Below are 25,502 nucleotides of genomic sequence, written 5' to 3'. Positions count from 1 at the left end.
AAAAAAATTCTTTAGTCTGATTAAGACAGAAGTCCCAGTACATTAGTGGAAATTATTTTATCAATCCAGGGATGGAGAAACTAAATATTTCAAGGAGGAAACTAAACATAATAACCCATTTGGCCTGTTGTACTAGTCTATTGATTATATCACCAAACTTTGATGTTACATACTGAAGGAAAATATTTCATCAATTCACACAAGTTTCAACTTCAGCTTTATTCCTAATATTTGATTTTTTCTCTTTATAAGGAAAGAAAATTCCTTAATTACAACAGACAATTTACTTTACAGTGATTAACACAGAGAAGGCGTTTTATAGGTTTTTACACTCTGCAGGCAGTTGTGAGTCTCTAAGAAAATTAGATGTAATAGCTAGCTGTAGAACCCTAAGTAAATGTCTATCATAGCCTCATGTTGATCAATGCTCTGTGAATGAAATTTAGAAGGAAAAATCATGCAGAAGATCATTGTATGTATATATTCTATGTACTGATCACAATCACAAAATGCATGATATAAAATGATCAAAAATAACTTGCAAATTATGTAGAAAAGTGTTGTTAGTTAAATTAAAGTTGGTTGTGAGTTCAGTGATTAATGCAGTCCTCCTTTTCCTTCTTCTCCAAGTGGTTGCAACAGAGATGTATCTTTCTGTCAGCTTTGGTAGATCTTCAGTTTTAAGTTAACGTGTTTCAGTCTTAATTCTCTATTACAGTATGGAAGTCTCCAAAATATAACATCTGATGTGACTGTTTTATTAAGCATGGCCACTAAAGCCTACCCTGTAATTATTCCAATTTCAAAGAATAGTAACTTTCACCTGCCTCAGAGCAACAGAGGAATTCCATTTTTACTTCTATCTTCAAAAATCTATAGCTGTAAGTGCCTAAATAGAATTTCATCTTACATATCCCATTCTAAAGTAGAATCAAAACAACTCCTGCAAACACAGATCAACTCTACCTCAAATGCTTGACCTTAGAAGAATTGTAGGGGATTTCAAAATCTCCATATAAAAGGCATTAATATTATTTTTCCAAGCATTTGTTTGTGTCAACAGAAAGGACATGCTACATATCCTGTTGAATTATGGTAGTCCAGATGAGAATGTCAAAGCCATGACCACCATGTATAAAAATCCATCAAACTTTACAGACAGTCTAACTATTTTCAATAATAGAAGTAATCCTACAGGAATATGTCCTTACTGGTTTTTTTCTTGGCAATTATAGTGGACTACATCCTCAGGCAGTGTATTGACTCCATCCAAGACGAAGGCCTAACTATCAAAGAAGAAAGATTAATAAATCAGTAGTGTGAATCACTCTGACTTTCACTGTGCTGATAATCTTACCCTCACACCTTAGGCTTGGGTTGTGTTGGTGAGTGACTTAAAGCCTATCAACCAGCATGCCTTTTCTCTTTTTCTTTTGTAATGTGATTTACAATGTCAGTATTTGTAGTAATGTCACCATCATAGATGTGGAAGCAGTATTATGAGTTGGAAGTGAAAGGCTAGAGAGAGAGAGAGAGAGTGTGTGTGTGTGTGTGTGTGTGTGCACGCATGCACATGTATGTTTTTATGTTAAGGAGCAGAGCCCATGGCTTTCAAAGGCCTTCCTAGACTGGTGAGAATAATACACTTGGATGGAATATGTGGAAGATGAAGATCCAAGAAGGCATGGGATGAAGTAGTGAAAAATGGCCTTCAGATGTTGAGCTTCACACAGGAGATGACAAAGGACCGAGATGATTGGTGACTTGCTGTGTCTGGGAAGACCCATCCATCTAAGTAAAAATAAGGCTCTATAGGCATGTTGATAATGTCTATGCTCCTACACCCAATCTGCCTCTGAAATCTCATCCTAACAACCCCTCATTTCACATTATTCTCCCTTCACTCTCTCCTTCCACATTCTCAGCAACTTACCTACCCACCTACCTTATCCAGTCCTCTGTACCACCTCTGTATAGCTCTCTGTAACTTAAGCGTATGCTCCAGTGCATCTTCAACACCATTTACTCTCTCTCTCTCTCTCTCTACTGCAAGACACTTTTTTCTGTCCCTCTATCTTACTCTAACCTCTCATCACCTGACATAAAGCCATCTCCCCACAAAGTATTTTCCCCTCTGCTGAGGAGTCTAGTCTTTCAAGGTACTTGGTAACTCCACTTGTGCTGGTGCCACATAAAAAGCACCCAGTACATTCTGTAAAGTGGTTGGCATTAGGAAGGACATCCAGCTGTATAAGCCATGCCAAAGCATACATTTGAGCTTAGCACTGTCTTCCAACTTGCCAGCTCCTGTCAAACTGCCCAACTCATGCTAGCATAAGAGTGAACATTAAATGATGTTGATGATGAAAATGATGACATGTAAAAGGCACCTGTACCAGTGACACATAAAAGGCACCCAATCTGGAGACATGTAGAAGGCACTCATGCTGGTGACACATAAGGTACCCATGCCAATGACACGTTGAAAGCACTCCTGCCAGTGACACATTAAAAGCAACTGATACACTCTGTGAAGTGGTTGGCATTAGGAAGGGCATCCAGCCATAGAAACCAGGCCAAAACAGACTGGAGCCTAGTGCAGCTCTCCAGCTTTCCAGTTCCAGTTAAAATATCAAATCCATGCCAGCATGGGAAACAAATGTTAAATGATGATGATACTGATGATGATGGTGTGTGTATGTGTGTGTAAATTAAGCTTAATAACTTGTTCACAAATGACTGCATTACCTGAATAGACTAGGGAACTTGTATCTACCAATGTTTTCAGTGACTGCATAATCTAATTTTATAACTAATGATGTAATATATGTGTTTGATTTGGAATCCTTAAATTAAAATAAAGAGCAAAAGAAAAAGCCATGAAATCTAAGTGGACCAAGTATCAGCATCTTAGAACCATTCTTATAACTTAAAATACTATTTCTAGAATTGTTCGGTTCTTTGTAGACGTACTGAAATATTGTAACTTCTAATTGACTGCACATTGTATACTACAAAAGGATTAATCTAACAACAGTCAAAATGAAATATATTGGGATATGCAACAAGACCAGAAATGTATACAAAAATCACTAAGTTAATAGAGACCTAGTAACACAGAATGTGTACAAAAGAAAAGTTTAAAAAGAATGCAGATACTGACCAAATTTGGAGAATTGACTTTTTGAGATGTGATCCTAAATTAAAACTACAATGTAGAATATATATATATATATATATATATATTTATATAGTCTTGACCACAACTGTCTGATGAATGGAAATGTGAAACTCTGAGTTATAGTTTTTGTGATTTTTTTTTAGCTTTAATAAAAAAGCATATTACTCTACCTTCGGTATTTGAGTACTATTTTTTCCACCTTGTTTTGTGCTTACTTGTGTGTGTGTGTGTGTGTGTGTGTATATACACATTTCCATTCATCAGACAGTGGTGAAGCACGACCTTCAAACTTTAGGCCTCACCAAGGAAATGACTAGTGATCGAGACTTTTGGAAATATGCCATGCGTGAGAAGACTCGGCAAGCCAAATGAGACTATAATCTCGTGGCCTATGCCAGGGGCATAACCAGCCTACTTATGCATACATTTTCCTTCTTTGGACACTAAAACTCTGCTTGCGAAGACCTGTTGAGGTAAGTGAAATCAAAATCAAAATCAGATTCGATGACTAGCATCCGTGCTAGAGGAGTGCAAAGAGCACCATACGAGTGTGAGCATTGACAGAGCGGCTAACTGGCTTCCATGCCAGTGGCACTTAAAAGCACCATTCGAGTGATCATTACCAGCGTCGCCTTACTGGCACTCGAGCCCTGTGCTAGTAGGGTATTAAGAGCACCATCCGAGCATGATTGTTGCCAGAGCAGCTATCTAGCCTCTGTGCCAGTGGCACGTAAAAGATACCATTCAAGCGTGATCGTTACCAGCATCACCTTACTGGCACTTGTGCTGGCGGCATGTGTAAAAGATTCGAGTGAGGTCATTGCCAGTACTGCCTGACTGGCCCCGTGCTGGTGGCACGTAAAAGCACCCACTACACTCTTGGAGTGGTTGGTGTTAGGAAGGGCATCCAGCTGTAGAAACTCTGCCAGATCAAGATTGAAGCCTGATGCAGCCATCTGGTTCACCAGCCCTCAGTCAAATCGTCCAACCCATGCTAGCATGGAAAGCGGATGTTAAACGATGATGATATATATACACACACACACACGTATACATATATGTAGTGTCTTGCATTTACAAACAGATGGACAACACTGCTACTGTTAAGCACCCCACAGATTATCATCATCCAGTCTGCTTTCAGTATAGGGTTTAAGTAACTACAACACTTAGGAAATTTACATTGGTAAAACATATGAAGTCACAAATAATACACACCAGTGTTTATTGTACTTTCTAATATAATGGACTCTCCTGGCAAAAATTACCTACGAGTGTTCAGCAAGAAGGCAAACAAAAAATAATAATAATCCAAACAGGAATCAGGTAATATCAGAAGAAAAAACAAGCTGGTCCTACCAAACAATTATACTGGTACACAAATAGACAATCAACAATACACTCACACTACTATTACTACTATTCACCAACATTTACAATTCATCCACTTCACTTAGTGAATACTCATGTGAGTCCTTAGGCCACCAAAAACAATATAGATATGGCTATGACTTATTAAACCAGTATGTGACCTAACTGAGAAATCACAATGTGAACAGTGGTGGTTTACAGGAAGATTGTTGTTCTGTTGCTTTATTTTCTCATAACTGATCTTGATGAAGTACCCTTTGAGTTCTGAAATTTTGAAGCTGGAAAAAGCTCTCTTTCCTCCAGTCTGCATGGTTTCTTGCAAGAGTCTTAAAATATCTTTACTGATATTCAGGTGTTTCAAATTATTTTTGAATCTCTCCTTATACCGTAGAAGTTGCCAGCCAACACTGCATCACAAATTTTCAAGCTAATTCAATTAAGGTATTCCACACATTTCCAGGACAGTGCTATTCTTTACTCTGTCATCTCACTTAACCTTGCATATTTGCCTAAGACATGTCATATGAAAGCTGTTCAGTTGAATTATGTGCTTATGATAATTTTTTGGATGTGATGATGATGTTATATAGCTTCTTAAGTTTGGTATGAATTTTTTGTGTTCCTATGTGGCACTGCACAATAATGTTGAGTCGGTCAATACAATTAAAGTGAAATTTAGTAGAATAAAACAATGCAGAAGTCTCCCCCCATCTCTCTTTCTCTCACACACACAAATACAATACCTTAGCTAGTTAAACATTTTACAGAGAAATTTCAACTTCTAATTGGTGGTAATGGAGCTAAAATCTTAGTTGAACAAAGTTTTCCAGATCATTATAATATGTATGTGAGTACCTCCTATAACATATCTAAGTATTTGTACTCAGTTTGCAGAATGTTCCAGAGATATTTTTATCTCAGTCATATCATTAGTCATATGTATATGGGTCTAAAGTTGTTGTTTTTTTGTTTTTTTAGTTTAGTTTAGTTAATACACAACACTGGAAGCTCTACAATGATGACCTTTCACTAGCAAACTGATAAAAACAAAAATGTGGCTAATTTGTACGTCCAACTTGGATATGTTTGTGTGTGGGTGTTTATACAGGTTTAAAAAAAAAACAAAAAAAAACTGTTGTTTACATTGTGTCTTTTTATGTCAGTAATGTAGAAGCCTGAGAAATAGGGACCAATAAAATAAGTAGCATATTAAAAGAAATACTAGGGTTGATATGAGTTGCTAAATATATGAAGGTGGGCCCTTAACATGTCTACAGGAGAATGACTGAACTGGTTAGAGAATAAAACTGTAAAAGAATATACTTACCAGTATAAAGATTTGTAAGTAAAAAGGTTTCACTCATTACACCAAGAGATATGCTCCATATTTTAATTTCATATTCTTTACCACTAACCAAGTTCAAGGTTGCGTTTCTGATGCTTGTATTAAGATATTTAGTGTCGTTCTCAGTACTATATTCAATATGCCATTCACTTGCAACAGTTATATTACTATCAATATACCATTCCATAAACAATTTATTGTTTGTAAGATTTTTTGTCACATTAGTTGGTGGTAATGGAGCTAAAATAATTTTTAAAATAATAAAAAAAATCTTTTAATTTTATCTTCTCACAATGCCACAGAAGAAATATAAATCAACAACCATTTCATAAATCAACATATAAATCAATATAAATCAACAACCATTTCATGAAATGTATTATGTAAGATGGTCTTCATCTTGAAATGTCAAATTAAGGCTTCCTTTGAATTTTTGTGGGATATATAACAATTATTCATCATACAAATAACTCAAACAATGTAAAATATGATATTAGTTTCAAATTTTGGCACAAGGCCAGCAATTTCAGGTGAGGGCATAAACTGTTACATTGACCCCAGTACTCAACTGGTACTTATTTTAAATGAGCCTGAAAGGATGGAAAGCAAAGTTGACCTTGGCTGAATTTGAACTCAGAACATAAAAATAGATGACATGCTTCTAAGCATTTTGTCTGGCATGCTAACAATTCTGCCAGCTCACTGCCTTATTATAAAATATAATATTAACAACATACTATCTTAATTTAACCCTTTAGCATTTAAACCAACCATATCCAGCCCAAATATTCTACCAGTTTTACATTCAAACCAGTTAGATCTAACCTCTCACAACTATCCAACAACATCATTCTAAAACTAAACAATAACATCACTGAAAAATCAAAGCTACAAGATAATACATAATTAATTCAAAACAATGTAAATAAATAAGTATTATATTAGACAGAGTAATCTGAATGCTAAGGGGTTAAGATGTTGAAATAAAACAATATGTAAAGTTCAACCATGAAAAATAATTAGTATCCAAGTTATCACTATTCTAATAAATCAGATTTGGCAATATTAATAATATTAGAATTCATATCAAAGACTTACGGAGTATTCTAGTTTTCTCATATTCACTGCTGTTTTTGTCATAAGCATGTACAATGATAGATACATTATATGATTTTCCAGCAACCTGATCCGTAAATGTATATGTGCTTGTGTTTTTCCTTAAAAATAAAAGATTCGTAATTGACATATATTGAAGACAATACAAACTCAAGTTCAAATATTTACAAGGATCTTTTTTTGCTTTTTCTTTATTTTGTTGGAATAAAAATTTATATCTAGGGACTTTATATAATGAGGTAAGTTGACGTAAATATAATTTTATCTATCTACTGACATTGAAGTGGAGGCACATGGCCTAGTGGTTAGAGCAGCAGATTCACAGTTGAGGGATCATGGATTCAAATCTCAAACTGGGTGATGTGTGTTAATGAGCAAAACACCTGAGCTCCACACAGTTCCGGCAGAAGATAATGATGAACTTCTGCAACAGTCATCATTGTGGCAAGACCAGAAGTCATCATTGTAATAGTAATGGTATTGGTCATGGCACATACCTAGTGAAGAAGGTGCATAAGTGGGAGGTACTGAATGCTCTATGCTAAACAAAAACCAGCAGGTCTCAGAGGCTGGACCACATAAGCGGGTCTACATACTGTTTGTAAGTATTACCAAGGGAATCAAAGTGTGCATTGGCAGCTATGATTGACAATAGTTGGGGGATGTCAGAGGTGGTGAGTCCAAAACAGCATAAGTTTGATGAGACAATGCATTTTGTTATCAGGTTGACAGCAGGGAGAGGAGACAATAAGGTGTATAGCATGACCACAACTAGGCTGAAAATATACTTGTTGAAAGTTTACGAACCTCAGAGAATCCCTGACCCACAATGAACTCATGATCCTCAGTTTCAGACCTAAATTCATCATCATCATCATTTAACATCCGTTTTCCATGCTGGCATGGGCTGGACAGTTTGACAGGGGTCTGGGAAGCCAGGAGGCTGTACCAGGTTCCAGTCTGATCTAGCAGTGTTTCTATAGCTGGATGCCTTTCCTAACACCAACCACTCCGTGAGTGTAGTGGGTGCTTTTTACATTCCACTGGCACAGGGGCCAGAAGGGGCTGGCAACGATCATGATTGGTTGGTGCTTTTTACATGCCACCAGCACAGAAAGCCAGTCAAGGTGGTACTGGCATCGGCCATGTTCGGATGGTGCTTTTTAAGTGCCACCAGCACAGGGATCAAAGCTACAATTTCCATTTGAGACACAAAAGCTGAACACCAAGTTGAAGCTTAACATTGAGGCCATCTTCCACTGGATGGCATACAAACTCAAATAGATATTCAGCCCTGAAAACCTGACTGACCCCAACATCTGGGGAATCAACCATTCCATCTGTCACAAATTCCCCATCAATCATCCTGACATAACATTCCACACACCTCCAACCAGCCAATGCCTAGATAGTAAACTCTCCAGGCTAAAACAGTCCATTTTCACCATTGTGGACAGACATGCTAATTCCTTCCTACTCAACTTTTCTAGATCAATAATTGCCACCTTAAGGAAACTCTGGTTACAGCAAGGAATTTTGTGTTATTGCACAAGACACACAACATCCTTTCACTTTAAAAACAACAAGATTTATACAAAAGTCACTGAAGTTACTGCAACCTTACTGGACAATCTGATCAACAATACTTGGACCAAGAACTGTAAAGAATTTTGTTATTGCACAAGACACATACAACAGCCTTTTGCTGTAACCCATATATACCCCTGGTTGTGTTTTTGCAATGCAAACCTGCTCCTACTTGTTTGGACATGAACTCACCAGGAAGCATCTGACTGATCATACAAAATGTTCATTAGATAGTTGACACCCGTAGCTAAAAGCTGCATACTGTCCTTCTCTTCGAGATTGTGAAAGCTTACCATAATGCAGTAAAATTTTAAGTACCTGTCACTCATGCACCTTCTTCACCAGTACCTGTCACTCATGCACCTTCTTCACTTAAGCATTACAGACATAAATACAGTGAAATTTTAAGACTTCATTTTTTTATCGGCATATATGGGTTTATAACAATAAGATTCATACGAAAGTCATGAGTTACTGCGACCTTACTGGACAATCTGATCAACAATACTTGGACCAATTCTTGTAACTGTAACAATACTTGTAACTGTAACAATACTTGTAACTGTAACAATACTTGTAACTGTAACAATACTTGTAACTGTAACAATACTTGTAACTGTAACAATAGCTGTAACTGGTGTAAACTTCCAGCAAGAGACAGGAGAAACTTCACTATATGCAACAGTAGGATGCCTACATTTTACCGCCATAAACAGGAACTTGACCTCTACATCAGATGTAGAGTCTGTGGCTTAGAAGGGCCATTTTATAAAATCTTGTGGCTTCTTTCATGAATCCTGAAATTCATACTTTCATCTTTCTTGGAACACGTCAACAGCTTGGACAGGTTCATCCAATTATCACACCAACTCAAACCTGACGCCCTGAGATGCAACAGGTGTATTTTCAACCCAGATATGGTCTCACTCTACACCTTGATACCTGTTCTCCCAAAATAGTTGCCAAAACACACTTTGATTTCCTTGGCAATACATACAAACAGTATTCAAGTCTGCCAAGGGGTCCAACCTGTCAAGCCTACTTACATTGGCTCAAGTGCAGAGTACTGAGTACCTGTCACTCATGCACCTTCTTCACCAGGATGGACTACATCTTCATGCTCACCCCACTTCCATGAGGAGCCACTGCAAAATTGGAAACCTTTAATAACCTGGACAGCACACTGTGTTCACTATCAATCACCCTGACAATGATGGATCCCTGTCCCTACTTGACTTTCACTTAAGCATTACAGACAGTGAGAAAATCAACACCTCGTTCAACCAAAAAACAGTCAGCTGACACCTTTTTGATCAATACAAGTCAATCCTCCTTATCAGTGATATGGGACAAAACTGCCCGTATCCATAACAGATGCAGTGACAGCACCAGCTGGGTCAATCAGGTTACTCAGTTTCTCAAGATTCTTGGAATAAATGAGTATCTAGCATTTGTTGTTAACACTCAGCACTCAGGATACAAGTCAAACAAATGTGGCAAGAAGAATCCCTGTAACACCTGCTTCCTAGGGATTCCTTACTTTAATGAGAGGACACCACAGCCATCTGTAAAGTTATCTGCAAGGAAGATCTTGGTATCATACTGATTCACTCAGGACCATCTCTGCATAGACATCAGCCAACAAAACAATCTCACACAGAACAACTGCCCTGCACATTAGTGACCTGTCCTATCAGTGACATGGGAAAGTGTCTGTGGACATGGTTTGCCAAGTAAAGTGTTCTAAAAGCAGTGACTACTACATCAGTAAATCAATCCATTTGCTCCTCGTCCAACTGAAGGAACACTTGACCATAAATGCATCTGCCTTCTACAAGCACATACTTAAATGCAGTAACACCACTAGCAAGACAGACACTTCCATACTGGCCACAAAGAAAAATATAGGAAATTCTTGTTGATCCACCAGCTTAACTTGAAGATTAATAATCAATCGAAGTAGGATTTATATAAATTACCAACCATCTCCAGTGTCATCACTACCACAACCAACATTATCAGCACTACAATGATAAATGGTACTGATGTCTGTCAGCACCATATTTGCTGCTTCCATGACTGATGCCGTTACAACAATGATGACTGCTGCTTTTGCTTGCCACCACCTTATCACCGACTACTACCAGGACATGTACTGCCAATGACATCACCAACTACTACCAAGGTATGTACCACGATTGCCAACACCACCAATGTAGACAGTTGGTTTCACCATCACTGCTGCCAACCAATAGCAACATAGCAGGACTAATAACCAATTGTTAGAACTCTCTGTATTTTTAGAGCTTGGCATCTATAAGCTCATGCTGCAAGGCAATGAGGATTAACAGATATCCCCAACATACAGACTCAGACTCTCACATAAGTAGCACATACAAATACATACATTCACACACACTCATTTATATGCCAGTATTGTATATTGATATATATGACACATGTTAAAGATCTGTAATCTGCATTGTCTTTATTGTCCAAAATTTTCAATCAACCTATCTCATTGGAGTAACACCCTAATTAGCTGCTTTTAGATTTTGAACATTCTAATTGCTTAGATAATCTTAAGTGATCAACGTTTTTCACATCATTATATCAGGCCATCGCATAAGTTCTGTCCAAATTTCGAATAAAGAAAACAAGTGATCAAATGTTATATTTAATTGAAATTTAATCATTAATGTACTTCCCCTGATTATTTATGACTTCCTTCCATCTATTTACAAGCTTTTTAATCCAACCAATGTAAAACTCTTTTGGTTTCAAAGCGAAGAACCCTGAAATGTCAGTTTCGACATACCCTGGCTTGCGAAAGTTATGTCTCCCAAATGATTCTGTAAACTATGAAACAAATGGTAGTCTGAAGGAGCAAGGTCAGGAAAATAAAGTGGATGAGGAATTTTTTTCCCAACCAAGCTCTTTGATCTTCTGTGATGTGATCTTTGCAATGTGAAGTCGTACATTGCCCTGATGAAACATCACACCTTTTCGATTTACTAAAGCGGGTCTTTTTTTCTTCAAAGCTTGGTTCAAAGGCTCTAATTGCTGACCGTAGACTTGAGCATTGATTGTTGCATTAAGTGGTAACAATTCAAAGTGAATTACTCCTTTGCAATCCCACCAAATAGAGAGAAGAACCTTTATCCCATGAAGTTTCCTTCTCGGTTGTGGTTGAGCTTCTTCCCTTTTACCAAGCCACTGTTCATGAGATTTAACATTTTGATAGAAGATCCATTTTTCGTTCCCAGTCACAAGTCTATCCAAAAAGGATGAAATGAGTTTGCGAGAATGGAGTAAAGAGCAGATGTCAACTTGGAAAATGGGTACCTCATGAATTGTCTGAAAGCGACCACAAATCCCAAGTTTAGGAATCTTTACAAGTTGTTGAAGATGAAAATGAACAGTTGTATGCCAATACAACTTTATTGCCAATTTTTCAACTGATAATGCAGGATTTTCTTCAAGTAGTGCCTCAATGAGCTGATCATCAAACTCAACTTAATGTCTTGGTTCGATCTTCATCTTCAAGACCGAAATCTCCACTTCTGAAATTTGCAAACCATCTTCTGCAAGTTCTTTCATTTACGCATTCTTTCCTATAAACTGAGTGTATGTTTTGAGTCGCTTTGGTTGCAGAGTTTCTTTTTTTTGTACTCATAAAGCATTATGTGCTTCAAATGCTCTTTGGATACTTCCATGTTAGAAAGGGTCTTAATCAAAAAAATTTTTATTCTATTATTCTGTAAAATATTATTTAATTAGTTTAAATGTACACAAATCATCATCGTTTAATGTCCGTTTTCCATGCTAGCATGAGTTGGACGGTTCAACCGGAGTCTGGGGAGCCAGGAGGCTGCACCAGGCTCCAGTCTGATCTGGCAGTGTTTCTACAGCTGGATGCCCTTCCTAGTGCCAACCACTCCATGAGTGTAGTGGGTACTTTTTACATGCCACCTGCACAGGGGCCAGAGGAGGCTGGCAACAGCCACAATCAGTTGGTGCTTTTTACATGCCACTGGCACGGAAACCAGCCAAGGCAGTGGGGGCATCGGCCATGTTCAGATGGTGCTTTTTATGTGCCACTGGCACGGGTATCACAACTGCAATTTCCATTTGATTTTTATTTTGATGTTGTTGTACTTGACTCAATAGGTCTCCTCAAGCACAGCAGGTCGCCCCACGATCCAAGGTAAGTACAGAAGGCTGTCCTGCGATCCAAGGTAGTTTGAATGGGCTTGGGCTGGTTGTGTGAAGCTGGTGTAGGATACAGCCATGAACTCACTTTATTTGTCGGGTCTTCGCAGTCACAGCATATCTCTAGAGGTCTCGGTCTTTCGTCATTGCCTCTGTGAGGCCCAACGTTCAAAGGTCATTCTAAAGTACTATCAAATTCCATTCAATTTTAAAAAAGGTAAAATCGGGCAGAACTTATGGGATGACCTGATACAAGGGGAAGTCAAAAATTATCTGCACTTTTGCCATAACATATTTTTATTATTGTCACACTGCCTTATGCGCATGCATGCTTATAGTTGTTACTATTGTGGTCAAGTGATCAAAGTTTGAGCCTAATTGTGCCATTTTTCTTTCTGGCTTCACAGTGTAAACATGGCCACTCCACTAGCAATATGCACCAAAGAAGAACGAAGAGCAGTGATCTGATTTCTCTGGTCGGAAGGTGTATCAGTTGCTGAAATTCATCGGAGGCTTTAAGTACAATACAAGGACAGTGCACTACTGTGTAGAAGTGTGTACGAGTGGATCGAAATGTTTAAAAGTAGCTGGACAAGCATAACACATGAAGAGGGAGCAGGATGCCTGTTAACCTCCACCACTGATGAAAAGATACAGCAAACTTGAGAGACGGTAATGGTGAACCGGCAAGTTATCATCAATGAGGTAGCTCATTTTCGGCAGATTAGTCATGGTTCTGCTTATCAAATTATTCATAATGAGCTTGGCTTCCATAAAGTCTGTGTAAGATGGGTGCCAAGAGAGCTTACCACAGAGCACAAGTGTAAACGTCTTGAGGTCTGCCAATGTTTACTCAATCACTACAACAATGAGGATGAGGAATAGTCACTAGAGATGAAACATGGGTCCATCATTATGAGGCATGATACAAAAAACAGAGTATGGAGTTGAAACATCCTGGCTCACAAGCGACAAAGAAATTCAAGACTCAGTCTTCCATGGGAAAGGTAATGCTGACCCTTTTTGGGGACTCAAAAAGTGCCTATATTGACAGACTACCTGGAAAAGGGGTGTACAATCAACAGTACAAGATACAGTGCTTTGCTGGCCAACAAACTGAAACTTATTCTTCAAGAAAGTTTTGTCATTGCATGACAATACACACCAACACATACTGCTCAGACTGTTGAAACCATTAACCAATTGGGTTTTGAGGTGCTGAAACACCCTGCCTACAGCCCAGATCTCGCCCCTTCCAAATATATTTTTGGACCACTCAAAGATGGTTTATGTGGTTGTCAATTTCCTACATATGAAGATTTGAAGGAAGTGGTACATAAATGGTTGCACAACCAACCAAAAGCCTTCTTCTTGGAGGGAATACACAAGCTTGTGGACCTCTGGACCAAGTGCATTGAAAAGGAACGTGACTATATAGAAAGACAATGTATTTGTTTATCCCCTGCCTTTGTATAAATACATTGAAAAAACAAGTATGTACAATTTTTGATTCTCCTTTGTATTAGGTATGGGAGTTCTTCCTATTATGTAAGTATGCAGAATGCTCCACTGAGATACATTTCTTTCGGTCATATCATTAGTCATGTGTATATGGGTCTAAAGTTTCTTTTATTTGTTTAGTTTAATCAATACACAATACAACTGTACCTAGAAGCCTTGTGCTTCCAATAATGACTTAACTGGCAAACTGATAAAAACCAAGGTAAAATATAAGGACAAGATTACTTTCCAAGACCTGCCTCATGACAGTGCCAGCTGAAATAAAGCAGGTCTTGAGAATGATTTGTTATTACAAGTTCATTACAAACATGCAGATAAACATTTGTGCAAAAGGAAAATTCTAAATAACTACCTCTACTAATCCAAGAAGGATAGGGATCATAAATCATCGAGTAAAAGACAATTTCTATTAAATGTGGTTTCAAAAGTTCCAGATGAATAAAGAAGCCAGGGAGACATTAATAATGAAAAGTTTGATTTTAAAACATTTTCCTTCTAAATAAACATGTATTAAAATACTTTTGAACAATTAAAGTAATTTCCAGAAGGAAAATGAATACATCTAATGCATAGCACCATCATCATCATCAATATTTAACATACGTGTAACATAAAGATAGTTGAATTACATCCCTTCGCTTGAAAATGCCAACAGGTGATGTGGCAGCCAACTCCTATATATTCCAAGGTTTTTCATCTCTCTCTCTCTCTCTTACCATTTTGGACACCAAGAAGCACAAATCTCTCTTCTGCCTAAGGCACAGACACATGCAGTTACTGTCGTTCTAACGTCTGCCTAAGCCGACTTCTTATCACCATTGCTACAATGACACCTGCTTAATAGATTTCAGACCATTGTCATTCTCCTGCTTTATCATGGCAACTTGTTCAGCAACTAATTCTATTGCCACAGCCTACAAGGAAATTAAATGTCATGTTACCAACTTCGCTGGCACCTGCTATAATTTGTTACAGTAAGTCCTAGCCATGAACTGAATATATTTTCTGAATAAACCTCACATACAACACTACACATGTTTCTGTTACCTTCACAATTTTGTCTCGCAGCTAATTAGCTCTTATTTGTCATTTAAAAAGATCCAAGACACATGGATATCTGATTTCTTACATCATGTAAAAACTGTGTTTGTACCATCTATTCTAAATAAATATTATTTGTTATGGTAAACAGCCTTCATCTTCTTATACACACCTGACACACTAAATACATTTTCCATGCTGGCATACACTGCATGGCTTGACAGGATCTGGCAAGGCAGGGGCCACACCAAGTACCATAGTCTGTTTCAGCTTAGTTGGAACCTGGTGCGGATCTTGGCCTTGCATAGGTAACATAATAACAAAGAATAAAATATAATGTAATTTCAAAATATCAAATTAATTAATGTAAATCAACTTACTTTTTAGAACAGTTGTGTATATTTGTTAAACAAACTGTGTACAAAAAGCGTTTGCGTCTTTCCCAGGTAACTATAATATTTCTTTCCTTAGTATCTATAGTAAAATTAGAAGCAGCTTTAGGATCTGGAAATAAACAAAAGTTTGTATAATTACTCTAATAATATAAGGATGCTCAGGGATATTTTAATAAAGTAATGTAAAATTATATGATGTTTTATAGCATTAAAATGTTAACTTAACGAGACAAATATAATCCTTTCAGTAGTTCACATTATAGCTTGAGATAAAACTGCATGCTTCCCAGTAAAAATGTAAAATCCAAAACTGAAATGCAAGATATTTAGTGAAGTGTCCACAATTAACTTAATTCAATTATACAATAGATAAGTCTAACAGATATTCTGTTTAAACAGTTTATGTGTGACACACTACTGAGATTATCACATCAAAAAGGAAATCTTCCAGCTCTAATATAGCTGCAATTTAACAACTGAAAGAGAAACAATTACTGACAGATACTGTGATAATTAATAAGGGATGAACAGTGAAATAGTTTGTTTTCTAGTTCTAAACCAGGCATAAGCAACATTTTTCTGAACTGCATGAGACATGACTCACCATCAAGTGAGTCACCTAGTAAAAAAATTCAAGCTAATTTTTTGTTAGGGAACCATTCAGAAAGTCCCGCAGGCCTACAGTTTGACTATGGCTGTTGTTCAAATATTTTATGAAATTTTACAATACCAGAACGGGCTAAAGATATTGTTACAAGAAACAAAAACAGAAAGAATTAGTATATTAGTAGACCAGCAACACAGTTTATGGGTCATAACTAAAAGAAATTCCAATATTTCTGATCAAGTTAAAATATTTCAAGTTAAAGTCATTACACATTAAAAACAATTGATGTTCTGTATAGTTTGTAAATGTCTAAGGAAGATTCATTTCAAATACTTACAAGTTACAAAACTATCAGTGGCAGGTGATTCACTGTATACCATATAAGAACGGGTCCATATTTTTACCTCATATTTCTCACCATCATCTAATGATGTTAATTCAATGCTTTGCTTATTGCTTGTTCTGTTTTTGTATGGGTGAGAATCCCTTTTATATTGAATTAACCATTTACTTCCTTGTGATAATGTCTTGTTAAAACTCCATGTGATGTTAGCACTATTTGTTGTAATACTGTGTTTAAGCACATTAGTTGGTGGCAATGGAGCTGAAAGAAATCAAATAAAATATTGTTCAATATTATGTCTTCACTGTGTCATTGGAGAAACCTGCCATTTTAATTTTTACATTATTGTACAATTAGACAACAAGAATGATTTGAACAGTGTAACATCATTTTCAATAATAATGATTACATACAAGAAATTTAATTTTGAGGTTCAAAAGATATTTTCTGTTTAGCCTTTATCATAAATTTCTAACATTTATCTTATTATTATACAAAATAATCCTGAGAACAATGGTACTAGAGGCATTGTGTTACACTAACTGAAATAGATATTTGTATTAAAAAAATTATCTAAAATGAGAAAACAAGATAGGCATATAACTATTCAAACAAGGGTATATCAATATACAAACAAATCAAATCTATTAATATTAACATGTGTAAAAAAAACTTACAGACTACTACAGAGTCTCTATATGCACTGCTGTTCTTCCCATAAGCATGAACAACAATAGATACAGTATAATTCATTCCAGGTGTCAGGTTATTGAATGTGGATGTATTTGCAGTTTGACTACAAAAATAGAAGATTAATAGTTTACATGTATTGAACACAACACACACTCAAGTTGAAATATTATAAGTACCTCACCTATACTGGTTAATATTAAGAGACAATGTCCAAATCTAAAATATTTTCTTAAAATATGTACTGAAACACAACTAAATCTAACACACAAATACGTCCTCTTCTGGATAATAAGAAAAATACAATTTACACAAGTTATCTCTTACTGTTTGGTAAATCAATTGCATTATCAAAAAAAAAAAAATTAATCAATATTGTAATAAACTTACTTTTCAGAACAACGGCTTATATTGGTTAGACAAATTGTATATGTAAAATGTTTACGTTGACTCCACGTAACTGTAATATTTTTTCCTGTAGATATAATTGTAGCTTCAGAAAGAGCTTCAGGTACTAGAAATAAATAAAGAGTTGTATATGCATTTATTACGTGTAGAAAATGTTAATAAAGTAATGTTAAATCATATAATCTGTAATAATGTTTTATAACATTAAAAAGTCAATTTAATGAAACAGAAATTATACTTTCAATCACTTTGCAGTAGTTCAGATTATAGCTTGACATAGAACTGCATGCTTCCAAGTAAAAATCTAAAACCCAAAATTGAAATGCAAGATAGGCACCCAGAACATCTAGTAAAGTGGTTGGTGTTTGGAAAGGCAGCCTTTGGACCTGTTCGATCCAGGAGTGGTGGTGGTAGTGGTTGTGAGGGTGTGTGTTTATGAAGGCAGTGAAGAAGAAGACAAAAGGTGAAGGAATACGAGGAGGATGACAACAAGGTGCAAGAGTCCAACTGCTTCTCTATTTAAACAGATTATATATAACAATACTGAATTTATCGCATCAAAAAGGAAATCTTCCAGCTCTAATATAGCTGCAATTTAACTACTGAAAGAGAAACAATTATTGACAGATACCATGATAATTAACAAGGGATGAACAATGAATGGCTTATTTTCTAGTTTTAAACCAGTCATAGGCAACATTTTTCAAAAAACTGAACTGCATGAGACATGATTCAGCATGAAGCAAGCCACTCTACTAATAAAATTCATGGTAATTTTTTCTTGGGGAACCATTCAGAAAGCCCCACAGGGTCATAGTTTGACCATGGCTGTTCTTCAGATATTTTATGAAATTTTACAATACCAGAACTGGTTAAAGATATCGTTACAAGGAGCAAAAACAGAAAGAATTAGTATATTTGTAGACCAGCAACACAGTTTATGGGTCATAACTAAAAGAAATTCCAATATTTCTGATCAAGTTAAAATATTCCAAGTTAAAGTCATTACACATTAAAAACAATTGATGTTCTGTATAGTTTGTAAATGTCTAAGGAAGATTCATTTCAAATACTTACAAGTTACGAAACTACCAGTGGCAGGTGATTCACTGTATACCATATAAGAACGGGTCCATATTTTTACCTCATATTTCTCACCATCATCTAATGATGTTAATTCAATCCTTTGCTTATCGCTTGTTTCGTTTTTGTACGAGTGAGAATCATTTTTATATTGAATTAACCATTCACTTCCTTGTGATAATGTCTTGTTAAAACTCCATGTGATGTTAGCACTATCTGTTGTAGTACTGTGTTCAAGCACATTAGTTGGTGGCAATGGAGCTGAAAGAAATCAAATAAAATATTGTTCAATATTATGTCTTCACTGTGTCATTGGAGAAACCTGCCATTTTAATTTTTACATTATTGTACAATTAGACAACAAGAATGATTTGAACAGTGTAACATCATTTTCAATAATAATGATTACATACAAGAAATTTAATTTTGAGGTACAAAAGATATTTTCTGTTTAGCTTTTATCATAAATTTCCAACATTTATCTTATTATTATACAAAATAATCCTGAGAACAATGGTACTAGTGGCATTGTGTTACACTAGCTGAAATAGATTTATATAAGCTATTTGTATTAAAAAAAATTATCTAAAATGAGAAAACAAGACAGGCATATCATTATTCAAACAAGGGTATATCAATATACAAACAAATCAAATCTATTAATATTTATTAATCTATTAACATGTGTAAAAAACTTACGGACTACTACAGAGTCTCTATATGCACTGCTGTTCTTCCCATAAGCATGAACAACAATAGATACAGTATAATTCATTCCAGGTGTCAGGTTATTGAATGTGGATGTATTTGCAATTTGACTACAAAAATAGAAGATTAATAGTTTACATGTATTGAACACAACACACACTCAAGTTGAAATATTATAAGTACCTCACCTATACTGGTTAATATTAAGAGACAATGTCCAAATCTAAAATATTTTCTTAAAATATGTACTGAAACACAACTAAATCTAACACACAAATACGTCCTCTTCTGGATAATAAGAAAAATACAATTTACACAAGTTATCTATTACTGTTTGGTAAATCAATTGCATTATCAAAAAAAAAAAAATTAATCAATATTGTAATAAACTTACTTTTCAGAACAACGGCTTATATTGGTTAGACAAATTGTATATGTAAAATGTTTACGTTGACTCCACGTAACTGTAATATTTTTTCCTGTAGATATAATTGTAGCTTCAGAAAGAGCTTCAGGTACTAGAAATAAATAAAGAGTTGTATATGCATTTATTACGTGTAGAAAATGTTAATAAAGTAATGTTAAATCATATAATCTGTAATAATGTTTTATAACATTAAAAAGTCAATTTAATGAAACAGAAATTATACTTTCAATCACTTTGCAGTAGTTCAGATTATAGCTGGACATAGAACTGCATGCTTCCAAGTAAAAATCTAAAACCCAAAACTGAAATGCAAGATAGGCACCCAGAACATCTAGTAAAGTGGTTGGTGTTTGGAAAGGCAGCCTTTGGACCTGTTCGATCCAGGAGTGGTGGTGGTAGTGGTTGTGAGGGTGTGTGTTTATGAAGGCAGTGAAGAAGAAGACAAAAGGTGGAGGAATACGAGGAGGATGACAACAAGGTGCAAGAGTCCAACTGCTTCTCTATTTAAACAGATTATATATAACACAATACTGAATTTATCGCATCAAAAAGGAAATCTTCCAGCTCTAATATAGCTGCAATTTAACTACTGAAAGAGAAACAATTATTGACAGATACCATGATAATTAACAATTGTAGCTTCAGAAAGAGCTTTAGGTACTAGAAATAAATAAAGAGTTGTATATGCATTTATTACGTGTAGAAAATGTTAATAAAGTAATGTTAAATCATATAATCTGTAATAATGTTTTATAACATTAAAAAGTCAATTTAATGAAACAGAAATTATACTTTCAATCACTTTGCAGTAGTTCAGATTATAGCTTGACATAGAACTGCATGCTTCCAAGTAAAAATCTAAAACCCAAAACTGAAATGCAAGATAGGCACCCAGAACATCTAGTAAAGTGGTTGGTGTTTGGGAAGACACATTTTTATTCAGGTTGAGTTAAAAGTAAGCAACGTTTTGAACCATGAAGAATTTGTACCGAATTTTTGCTGTGTTTTGAATTTTTATTAAACATTTTTTTACAATAGTTTGATAATACAGACATAGACTTGCCCAAATGCATCAATAAATTACCATTGATATTTTTTTCTCTGTTGTTTCCATCATCCGAAATGAAACTGTCAAAGCGTGACATTTGAGCAATTTTGTTACTCAACTTCAAAAAAGGACGTAAAGCAGCTGAAACTGCTTGCAATATCAACGAAACATTTGGTGAGGAAATGACCATTGAGTGGTCAGCTTGAAAATGGTTTAAAGGATTTTACAGTGGAGACCTGAGCCTTGAAGATCGTGAGCGTAGCGGATGCCTATCCATCATCGATGACAGTCAATTAAAGACAGTCATTGAGAAAGATCCATGTAAAACCATTTGAGAACTGGCAAAAGAACTTCAAGTTAGCCAGAAAATTGCCTGCCACCATTTGCATGTAAATGGAGAATCAAAAAAGCTTGACAAAAGAGCACCACACAATTTGAATGAAAATTAGAAAATGCACAGATATGAAATTTGTTCATTGCTTCTACATAACCAGACCGATCCATTTCTCCACTGTATTGTAACTTGCAATGAAAAATGGATTCTGTACAATAATAAAAAATGTCCTTCGAAGTGGTTGGACCAAAAAGAAGCACAGAAAACCTTCCCTAAACCTGAGCTCTTCAAAAAGAGGGTATGATGACTGTTTAGTGGTGTCTTGCTGGAGTCATCCACTATAACTTCTTAAAACCCAGAAAAACCATTACAACAGCAACATATTGCCATTAAATTGCCAAAATGAATGAAAAACTGCTACTACTCTATCCCAGACTGGTCAACAGAAGAGGGCCAATCATTCTTCATGACAATGCTTGACCACACATTTCACTAATGTTCGCTGTAGTGGTACTTACTTCGTTGAATGAAATTTCTGTATTGTTGAAATATATTGTGATGAATTTCATGTTTCAAAGTGTTGCTTACTTTTTACTCAGCCTGATAAAAATTTAAAACCCCAAACTGAAATGCAAGATAAGCACCCAGAACATCTAGTAAAGTGGAAAGGCACTACCCTTGGACCTGTAACTGTTAGATCCAAGAGTGATGGTGGTAGTGGTGGTGGCACAACAATGAAGAAGAAGACAATGAAGAAGATGGAGGGAGAGGAGGAAGATGATAACAAGGTGGAGGAGTCCAACTGCTTCTCTATTTAAACAGTTTATATATAACACAATACTGAATTTTTCACATCAGAAATGAAATCTTCCAGCTCTAATATAGCTGCAATTTAACTACTGAAAGAGAAACAATTATTGACAGATACCATGATAATTAATAAGGGACGAACAATGAATAGCTTATTTTCTAGTTTTAAACCAGTCATAGGCAACATTTTTCAAAAAACTGAACTGCATGAGACATGATTCAGCATGAAGCAAACCACTCTACTAATAAAATTCATAGTAATTTTTTCTTGGGGAACCATTCAGAAAGCCCCACAGGCCTACAGTTTGACCATGGCTGTTCTTCAGATATTTTATGAAATTTTACAATACCAGAACTGGTTAAAGATATTGTTACAAGGAGCAAAAACAGAAAGAATTAGTATATTAGTAGACCAGCAACACAGTTTATGGGTCATAACTAAAAGAAATACCAATATTTCTGATCAAGTTAAAATATTCCAAGTTAAAGTCATTACATAATAAAAACAATTGATGTTCTGTATAGTTTGTAAATGTCTAAGGAAGATTCATTTCAAATACTTACAAGTTACGAAACTACCAGTGGCAGGTGATTCACTGTATACCATATTAGAACGGGTCCATATTTTTACCTCATATTTCTCACCATCAACTAATGATGTTAATTCAATGCTTTGCTTATCGCTTATTTTGTTTTTGTACGGGTGAGAATCTGTTTTATATTTAATTAACCATTCACTTCCTTGTGATAATGTCTTGTTAAAACTCCATGTGATGTTAGCACTATTTGTTGTAATACTGTGTTTAAGCACATTAGTTGGTGGCAATGGAGCTGAAAGAAATCAAATAAAATATTGTTCAATATTATGTCTTCACTGTGTCATTGGAGAAACCTGCAGTTTTAATTTTTACATTATTGTACAATTAGACAACAAGAATGATTTGAACAGTGTAACATTTTCAATAATAATGATTACATACAAGAAATTTAATTTTGAGGTTCAAAAGATATTCTGTTTAGTTTTTACTATAAATTTTCAACATTTATCTTATTATACAAAATAATCTTGAGAACAGTGGCATCGTGTTACACTAGCTGAAATAAATTAATGTAAGATATCTGTAATTTAAATTTTAAAATGTATTGCATTTATTTATACAGATTTCATAAAGTTCTCTTCAAGACTTTACAAGAGGCATATGTGCAAGCATTACACATATACCTCTTTGATTACATTTCATGATCATTATCATTGCTGGTGCAGTTACAGGTAAACTACCATCATCATCATCATCATCATCATTTTATGTCTGTTCTTCCATATTTGCATCTGTTGGACAAGTCTCTTGCACAATATCTCCACATTTACTGCAGTCCTTTGTCATCTTTCTTAAGTTGAACTTCTGAGATTAGCTTGTATAACCTCAGCATAGTTCTTTCCACTTGAATCACTCGACACTGCTTTACACAACTGTCATCTCTCATACACATCACATCTTTACTTTTGCAGCTTCTCTCTTGCACACTATGTTTTCTCTTTGACCTTGCCTATGATACTACTGTATCTCTTGCACATATATGGTTTGCATTATGTATGTACACAGTACAGAAATCTTATTTATTTTTCTGCATATTCAGCATGGTTGCCTTCCAATAGCAATACTGTTTTATGTTTTTTACTTTCTAACTAAAACTTTTCTCTTTGCTACGATTTTTGGCCACTTGATTTGCTACCATATTTGAAACTTATCTCTTCAACAGATGTAGCTGTGAGATCAAAATTTTTGGGCATATAGATATTTTTTGATGGACAGTTAGTCTGAAACTTCTTTCATATGGCCTGGTGACCTATATATACTAAATAGGAGAGGATAGAGAACTGAGTCTCGATAATATCAAGCTGTGTGGTAACTTACTCACTGAACTCATTGCTAACTGTCACAAGATCTCTGTATAATTTTACACCACTTTCAAAAACCATTCTTTTACTCCTTATCTTTTTACCAACCACCTGATTACAGAGCAGGATATCCTATCAAAGGTGATCTCCACATCAACAAATGCTAGAGAGAATGGCTTGCTCTTGAATAACTGGTTTTCCTAAAATGAAAACTCCACATCAGGAAGACAGCATCAATAGAGTTCCATCCTGATACAAACTCAAACTACTTTTCATACAAGCTTATCTTCATAATTAGTTGTAGCTCTTTCTGTTGAACTTGGTCTATCAGTGTGATAATGCAGTAGATGCTTCTATTGAAAACATCTCTTTTGACTTTGAAGTAGATGATGATACCACTAATTGGAAGTAATATATTCTTATGATATTTGATTGACCACAAGATAACTCTATTCAGTTATTCAACTTGCAAAAAATGGCAGCCAGCACTTCTATACATACAGATAAACAATCTTTTATTCAAAATGCTGCAAACTGAAAAATCATGTAAGCTGTCTGCACATCAGACCTGAATGTTTTACTTTGAAATAAAAACTTCTAGCTTTATTCCACTTCATTTGCCAGTTTATTACAATACAGATAACAATAACATCATTTAAAGTCATTATTTATTCAATTAGGTGTGAATATTCATAATGCAAATGAACAATATCTTGCAATATATTCACTAGGCAGTTGGTATGTAACTGTTTTATTATTATTTGTATTTTTATATCATCCTAAGCTAATCAGTGATATTTTCCTCATAATTATACTAAATTAGTAAAAACATCAACAAGCCCTATTAAACTAGACTTATCAATACACTGTATTGGTATCTCTATGGGCTCAAAACTTAATTTCAACCTATAATAGAGACATATAGAAATCAGAATTTTGTTTTTATAGATGGGCAAGGGTTGAGGCTAGGTTATTCCAGGTAACCTTGAAGATATATCCTATAAATATATTTTTCTACTATTCTCAAAATCAAAAGATTTCAAATTCTGATACAAGCTTGGTCTGAAGGGTTCTGTATAGGAGACTGCATGCTGTACAATATTTCCATTTAAAAACTAGTTATATAAGCAATGTTGAACAATGTGCACTCAACACACAGAAACATTCTTCCTAACAGTATGGTTGCCATCAAAGAATGGCAGTAGCCATGAAGCAGCATGAATCAAGCTCTTAAACATCTATAAAGGATGTATACAAAGTCTACAAAATACTCATGTAAGCACCACCAAACAACATCTACAAATACTCCAGAATAAAAGATGGTTTTACAGGAAAAATAACTATATCAATAAAAAACAAAAAGTACCTTTCTTAA

General features: G+C 35.3%; 1 protein-coding gene across 1 annotated transcript in view; it reads right to left on the bottom strand.

Annotated features, from left to right (window-relative positions):
• LOC115232522 (receptor-type tyrosine-protein phosphatase H-like) overlaps positions 1 to 25,502 on the bottom strand; it is a 135,979-nt gene that overhangs the window by 43,706 nt on the left and 66,771 nt on the right. Inside the window, exons 7-16 of the mRNA XM_036514901.1 lie at positions 22,792 to 23,058; positions 20,003 to 20,126; positions 19,600 to 19,718; positions 18,895 to 19,161; positions 17,800 to 17,923; positions 17,397 to 17,515; positions 16,714 to 16,980; positions 15,755 to 15,878; positions 6,996 to 7,114; positions 5,880 to 6,137 (exon numbers count right to left, since the gene is read on the bottom strand). Of these exons, the coding sequence (XP_036370794.1) occupies positions 5,880 to 6,137; positions 6,996 to 7,114; positions 15,755 to 15,878; positions 16,714 to 16,980; positions 17,397 to 17,515; positions 17,800 to 17,923; positions 18,895 to 19,161; positions 19,600 to 19,718; positions 20,003 to 20,126; positions 22,792 to 23,058 (1,788 nt within the window). The remainder of the gene's footprint in view (positions 1 to 5,879; positions 6,138 to 6,995; positions 7,115 to 15,754; positions 15,879 to 16,713; positions 16,981 to 17,396; positions 17,516 to 17,799; positions 17,924 to 18,894; positions 19,162 to 19,599; positions 19,719 to 20,002; positions 20,127 to 22,791; positions 23,059 to 25,502) is intronic.

This window comes from Octopus sinensis, linkage group LG2 (assembly GCF_006345805.1).
Source record: "Octopus sinensis linkage group LG2, ASM634580v1, whole genome shotgun sequence".
NCBI classification, from domain to species: Eukaryota; Metazoa; Mollusca; class Cephalopoda; order Octopoda; family Octopodidae; genus Octopus; species Octopus sinensis.
This window is presented reverse-complemented; position numbering and strand designations above follow the sequence as displayed.